The following is a 7,502-nucleotide window of genomic DNA, read 5'->3' on the forward strand; positions in this document are numbered from 1 at the left end:
AGAGAAGAGGAACATGGTGTTGGCTGGCACCCAAAATTTTAAAGCTTAATCATAAATTTGCTCACTAATGTTTGCATGTTTTGTCAAAATGATTCTAATTGTATTTTTAAATTTTTTTTTACCATAAACCTTTTTAACAGATTTAATGGAAGTACCGTTAAAAAAGTTAACAGCATGATGTGAAATTTCATATATGAAATATTTTAATGAGATAATTACATGTAGAAATAATCAAATAAATAATACATTAAATTAAAAAATAACTCTTAATTTAAAGAAAATTAACATAATTATCTAAAAAATTAACTCAGAGAAAAATTTCCCAATAAACAAACGTATGAAAGATTGAAACATTAAATTTATTCATTAAATCATTAGAAAATGCAGTTTGAAAAAAAACTCAAAGGTTGATGGTAAAAAGACCCAAAAATACAATTAGGACCATTTTGACAAAACATACAAAAGTTAATGGCCAAATTCATTATTAAGCCAAATTTTAATAAAACGTTACTTTTTTTTTTGCCATCGGTAAAATTTTACTTTTAAAAGTTCAATATTAACCTGTTAAAAATAAAAGAAATAATTAAATTTTCTATTAATAAAAATATAATAATTAATTTTAAAAATTAATAAGAACATACATGTCATTCACTATTTAATAAAAACGAAGATATAATAATTAATTTCAAAATTAGTAATGGCTAAAAGCAATATACCTTGGGCCGGCATATTGCTAATTATCCCTTATTTGGGCCACCATACTAGTTATTGGGCCCTCAGCCTATTTGTGTGGGCTGATAACAAACCACTACTTAAACATATTAATTTAGGTTAAAATATACCATAAATCCTTGTACTCTTCGTAAAATTGAAACTTAGTCCTTCACTTTTATTTCTAGTAATTTAATCTCTACTTTTTGGATTTTAAAATTCAGGTTCAACCGTTAACACTGTTAAAAATATTTTGTTAAATTCGAATTCAATACATCATTAATTTTTAATTACATGGCTACTAAATGAGTTTTTTTTTCAAAATGTCAAGCCAACTAATTTAACAAAAAATTATAGTGTTAACAATTGAACCTAAATTTTAAAATCCGAAAAATAAAGAGACTAAATTACTGAAAATAGAAATACAACTAAATTCTAAATTTATGAAAATACTTAATTTATAACATATTTTAACCATTAATTTATTGATATGATTCACAAAAACAATTTAAGAAGAATAAATCTCACAAATAAACTATCATATATATGTTTCCCCATTCATATCAAGAACGTCTAGGTCTAAATTCAGTGGAATTAACATTTTCAAAAGAAAGAATAGTGGAATTATTGTGATGATATGAATTATGTACAAAATGTATATACCTCCAATACAGCAATACCTCTATGAAATTTATGACCATAAAATTTGACTCAACCCCTAAAAGATTACAGCCGTAATAAAGATGGGAGAAAAAATAAGTTTACATTTACATGAAATGATGGTTAAAGAATCAGATCAATTGAGATGCAACTAGTAATGTGGTATGAATCAAAGAAATCTTCACTTTGTATGTTGTGATCGTCAAATTTAGTCATTGATATTGCACTGTTGAAAGTAAGGATTGTCGTACTGCAAATGTTGGGTCCAATAGCCTTTGTATTTAGTGATTCCGATTTCCAACCAGGGTTTCATGACCCCATCGTAGTGTAAGACTCTAGCGTTCTCAATATCATCCGAACTGAGATCGGTGTTGGAACCTAGCCCGAGCATGTGCCATCTCTTTTCTAAAGGTACAGTCTGGTTGTAGAAGGTAATCCACCCTATGGGCAAACTTCCTGCCTTCCATAATGGCCTTTCAAGTCCCTGTAACACAATGAAGAGGCAAACAAGCATATGATAAAGATATGGCGTGCGATAAATCTTGACAAAAAGCTTCGAATTAACATTCTTATAGATTCATCAGAATAGAAAAACACGGCACTAAAATGATTGTTAACCAACAGTAGAATCAAAGAATAAGCTCATACCAGTTGCAAGTAATCACAGTATAACCCGGTTAAATTTCTTCTTCTCCATTCTTGGAGATCAAACAAATTCATGCCGAATGCCCAAGTGCAAACACTGGCATTAAATCTCTGTTCCAAAAACGGGTCTGAAAAGTTCACAAACATATGCATTGCACGATAAGAAGGTTCGCTTTCTGTACAAGTCTCCACTGCTGCATTTACTTTTCCCTTCATGTCAACACTCCAAATTTCAGTTAAATCTTTTTGCACTACGATATCATGATCAAGGTGCATGATCTTATTCAGTGCTGGAAAGATGTCTGGCAGATAAAACCGAAGATGGTTGAGGACGGAAGTATATCTAGGATCACTGGACTTTTGTTCTGCCAATATTGAAATGTACTTGGTAGATAACCAATCAAAATCTGCTATGCACTGAACACGGATAGTAGCTTTGCCGGGAGGGTTTAATAAAAACCACATTGAAATTGAAGGGAGGTTGAGAAAATCAGTCACCACATGAAAAACAATTTTCTCTGGTTCCTGCATAGCCAATATTGATCATCAGGGTATATTACAACAACCAATATGTAAACCATAGGCTCATTTTAGAGAGGCAAAGGTGAAAGAACTCCATAGCAACTTTGGAAAGCTTATGCCACCGAAACTCGAATCATTATAATCCATTATAAATAATAAATAAATCATTTACTAGTAGTGTAAAACACCAAAGCCTTCTTGCATGATCTAACACTAAGGTGACATCAAAACTTGATGAAAACTGATGAAACCAAAAAAAAAACGGGCGGAAATGGCGAAGACAGTTTTACCTTTGCAGAGGAAATTGTGGAGTTAACAACAACAGCACAAGCCAGAATATTGTCAGAGAATACTGAATAGTGATAAAGGTCTGGATCAATCAACTTTTCTTGGTTAGGAAACTGCCTGTCCTCTGGTTGAAGGAAAAAATATTCAGCCGTCAGCTGCATGGAGAGGCAGTGAAGTCCTTTAGGGGTAGTCCTTCCAGCAAGTTGAACAAGATATGACTCTTGATTCCTCTGTGACCGAATCTGTTCTTGCGCATTATTAGCCATGGCACGAAGTTTGTTAGCCATCTGAGAGCAGTCAGGGTATGCACGATTCGCTTTGCCCAATGCAGACTCCATCAATCTCATTTTCTGATAAGCCCTGAAAAATCAACTATTCTTCAGATATAAAATTTAGTGGAAGCAATTTAAGCCTAAATCTAAGCTTAGTTAGTGAATGGTAATCAAGAATTCAAGTTTATTATTGAATATAATGCATTGGTAAGTTTTATCTACTTTTTTTTTTTTACCTCCGTGGTAAATCAGAATCCTTGCTGGCTTCACCAATTACTTGTTCAATCTCTTTGATTCGATTTCTCAACTCTTTCATCAAGTGGGAGTTGGTATTTGGTGGTTGAAAACTTAAATATGCTTTTGCTCTAACGAGCTGATCTCTCATCTTCCTTACCTTCTCATCCGCCCTGCAAGGTTGAGACTGCAAATGCTGATCAGGTCCGCCTGTTTCTTGGTTAGGTTGCTCCTACATCCAATAAGTAAGTGTTAACTATATGTTATAGATGAATTCAATAACTATATGTTAACCCCACCCCAACAGGGGAAAAAACCCCTGTTTGTAAGCTTCAGGTTCTAATGGCAAGATTACAGAAGAAATTTTTGGTCACAAGAATGACAAATGGAATTTGTTCTGGTATTTGCTCGGATTTAAAGATGAGTGCTTCAATGATTTTTACATTACAAGCAAAGCACAAACTGAATTTGTGACACAAAATGATACAAGGAGGAGGTCTGGTGCAATTTTGAAGGCTGATAATTTTACCAAAACTATTTGGTGCCAGAAAAACAGAACCTGTCTTCATCATATAGATTCACAATAATAATATAGCAACAATACCATCACCTGCTATCCTCACAAGACTAAAACTATATGTCACTGCAACATACTCTAAAAACTTACATTCAAATGAATAGCAGCTTGTAATACTTAAGAAACATAAACACACCTTTTCCGTGGAGTTCACCCCTTCCGTACTCTGTTGAATTTGATGCTTCTCTTTTCCTTCATGAGTAGTTTCAGAATTTAGAAATGGAGCAACTCAGAGTCACATTTGTTTTAAGAGATTCAAGAACAGTACATGCAACCCAAGTAATACTCACCATTTGTTTCTAACAGATCATGATTCTTATCAGAAATGTGACTAACTACTGAACTAAAATTCTTCTCTTTGAAAACAATAAGTTCTGGACCTTTTAATTCTTCAGCACCTTCCTAAATAAGAAAGCGACAAAGATTGATAAGCATAAACTGTTAAAATCATTTCAAGATAAAATGCCCATAGCAAAAATGTGAGCTAAAGCCATAAATCTTAAAGCTACCTGTTCAATTGCATTGAATCTTAAATTATCTGCCCTATGCTTCTGTATCAAACCAAAAAAAAATTACAAATATACCAAAAAGTTAAAGAAAAAATAGAACAGATTCAAGTAAGAGAGATCCATACAATACTAGCCAAATCCTCAATGAAATCTTTCTTGCCTGTCGTCACAGAAAAAAAATGCGAAGAAAACAAGATCAGTCAACATCTCAAAAGTTAAATTAAATTAAATTAAAAAGGAAATCAAATAAATGAAAGGCCAAAAATATTATATTATAAATGAAAGCAGATTCGATTAGACAATGGATGTTAGATTGAAGTTGTACATATATTTTTCTGTAAGCTAAGACACAAAAATTACCGCTAAGTAATCCTCTTTGGCTTTCTTGTCTCATCAACTACTTCATTAACGATAAAAATGCATTCGAATTTTCAAGGAAAAAAAAGAAAGATTCAAAGATGATTACCGATGGAAGTGAGGGTTTTGAGTCTGAAAGAAACCACCACGATTGGAGCCAGTACTGATAAAGAAAGCAAAGAGAGGATCACAATCCTCAGCCATCGGCGATACTTCTTCATCAATCGATAAAATTTACAAAAAAAAAAAGGCAATTTTTTAAAAAAAACATACACACACACACTTCGCCTGGTGAGTTTCCTCTTTCCTTCTCTTAATCGTTCTCCGAGAAGCACATTTCACAAATTCAAATCGGCAATGATTCGATGCTTAAGTTACAAGGAACCGAAGTTCAAAAAATTTAAATAAAAAAAATTAGGGCTTCATTTTTTGCTTTTGGCGCTTTTTCCAGAGGGGAAAACCGTACCTTTGGAACTTCGTTCACGTTTTCGGTTTACGGTTCAACAACATGAGGAAGGAGACTTTTCCTCATCGTTTTTATTCTTTTCTTTTTTCCGATTTTCTAGCTTTTTTTTCAACTTTTTAAAATTTTTTCCATTTTTATGATTTAGAGAATTAAATTGTTTTTCTGATCTGGAATTCTGGAATCATACTAATTATTAATTAACAAATTAACATATATATATACATATACTCTGGCATGATCTGGGGGCAAGGTGTTTTGAACTCTCACAGCTTTGACTTCGCAGATTTCATATTATATACGAAGGAGATTTGAATCGCGAGAAGACGAGGGAGAGAGATGGACATGGTGGTGGCTTACTCATTGGTTAATGACGTGGATGATTAATATTGGCCGTTGATGAGATTGAAATTCTTTTAGAAAATAAATTGTAGCTTAGCTGTCCAAATTAATTTGGGAAATTATTTTTGAACTATTATAAAATTTAATTTTCAACAGCTGTAACTGTATCTGTTGGCAAAAAAAAGAAAGGAAAAAAAACTTTACACGCCAACTTTTAGGGTAAACTACCTAGTTAGTTACTCACTTTTAGGGTATTTTCATTTTGGTCACCAAAAATGAAATCCTTGCAATTTCGTCACTCAACTTCTAATAGCGGTTATATCTCGTAAGTTTAGGGTAAACTAAATTCAAAGTTATTGAACTATTAGTAATTTTACATTTTAATCACTCAACTTCAAAAAGTCGCTAAATGGTCACTAAACTATTAAAAAATTTTCATTTAAGTCACTGGGATGTTAAAATCGTCATTGTATGACCTTCTCCATTCTCGCCTCTGGAACCAATCAAAAGGTTAAACCTCTCTTCCTCTTCTACAATTTAGTTTTCTTCATGAAATAACTTTGAATGTCATGAATTTGCGAACCAATTTCCAAACAGCTTTCTTTTTCGATATCTGACACCGATTATTATATCAACTTAGATCTAAGATATCTTATTCTACTAGTCAATGAGTATTGTTCTACTACATTCGATTGTTGAATCATTGTTCAAAGCTCGCCAGCCAAACTTAAAAAAAAAAAGACTTAAAAATCTAGTAGCTAAAATAAAAATATTTGAATAATTCAATGACTATTTTATAACTTTCGAAATTAAATATAATTTGCTTAACAAACTAATTATGCAAATATTAAATTATACCATTCATTATCAATCCAAAAGATGGTGTATGTTTTTTCTTAATCAGCTAACAAGTATTTTACTAGGATATTAAAATTTTCATCTTCGTTGTATTATATGTGTAAAAATAAATAAATTATAGTCGATTGTATTTTTTAATATTAACTTAACGAGCAGTCATAAAGATTATTTTATTGGGAAAAATAATATATTAAAAAAAAATATATGTGTACTAACTTATTATTTTGGTTGTAAATAATAATAATAAATTAATTAATAGATTATATTGTAAAAGCATAGGTTTTTAATTTAATATTTCAAATAGGATTATTAAGCCCCGCTACGCCGGGATTTTTAAATTATTTTATTTATTGATATAACTTAATTTTAAATTAAATTTTATTTGGTAATAATTAATTATATAAAATTTATTTTTAAATTGTATTAATATTAATATATTGTATTTTATATTAATTATAAAAAATTAAATTTATGATAACTATTTAGAATCATATACAAATAATAAATTAATATGTATTATCATGAAATTAATCACTTTAGATAAATTAATAAAAAATTTAGAAACAACATTATTAAAAGAGATAATCACAAAATTTGATAGGATTAATATCTATTGACCTTAAAATAGATAAAAATATATTAATTCTATAAAAATAATTTTAAAATTTAATTCTAATGAAATAAACTCTAAATTTTAAATTAATTTGTGAATCAACATTTAAGACAATCAAATTAAATATATTATTTAAAAATAAAACAATTAATTAAAATTTTTTCTAATATGGATTTTGTAGAAAGATCGTTTAAATGTTTTCTATAATTTTTTTAAATCAAGATAAATAAATAAAAACACACACACAATTTTTTGTTTTGTTGTTTTCTCCTTTTTTCCCTTCTCTTCCCTTTCTCTTTTTCTTTTCTCTCCTTCCCAGCCATCCAGCACACACACAAAAAGACTGGTGTTGGCAGCTGAGCTAAGCACATCTCCGGTGGTTTGCTACAGTACCCATGTTTGTTACTTTTATAATATATGGGTTGTTAAACTTTGTCCAATATTGAAATAT

At 30.4% G+C, this 7,502-nt stretch overlaps 1 protein-coding gene across 1 annotated transcript; it reads right to left on the reverse strand.

Annotated features, from left to right (window-relative positions):
- Nucleotides 1–1,235: 1,235 nt before the first annotated feature.
- On the reverse strand, nt 1,236–5,564 carry LOC105792288 (probable galacturonosyltransferase 6). The gene is made up of 9 exons (XM_012620797.2): nt 4,885–5,564; nt 4,544–4,578; nt 4,419–4,460; nt 4,200–4,311; nt 4,046–4,101; nt 3,335–3,564; nt 2,829–3,186; nt 2,020–2,541; nt 1,236–1,855 (listed from the first exon to the last, which is right to left on the reverse strand). Exons 1-9 carry the CDS (start codon nt 4,994–4,996, stop codon nt 1,580–1,582), a joined length of 1,743 nt encoding a protein of 580 aa, XP_012476251.1. The 5' UTR covers nt 4,997–5,564; the 3' UTR covers nt 1,236–1,579.
- Nucleotides 5,565–7,502: the final 1,938 nt, after the last annotated feature.

The sequence above is a fragment of the Gossypium raimondii genome, chromosome 8 (genome assembly GCF_025698545.1).
Source record: "Gossypium raimondii isolate GPD5lz chromosome 8, ASM2569854v1, whole genome shotgun sequence".
In the NCBI taxonomy this organism is placed as follows: domain Eukaryota; kingdom Viridiplantae; phylum Streptophyta; class Magnoliopsida; order Malvales; family Malvaceae; genus Gossypium; species Gossypium raimondii.

What these genes read in the sequence shown, in the direction of transcription:
- LOC105792288 (XM_012620797.2), bottom strand. Translation starts at nt 4,996, where the DNA reads ATGAAGAAGTATCGCCGATGGCTGAGGATTGTGATCCTCTCTTTGCTT. An exon ending in TTGAGGATTTGGCTAGTATT is followed by an intron (nt 4,461 to 4,543) that starts GTATGGATCTCT and finishes GGTTTGATACAG; the next exon opens with AAGCATAGGGCAGATAATTT. An exon ending in GGGTGAACTCCACGGAAAAG is followed by an intron (nt 3,565 to 4,045) that starts GTGTGTTTATGT and finishes TATTGGATGTAG; the next exon opens with GAGCAACCTAACCAAGAAAC.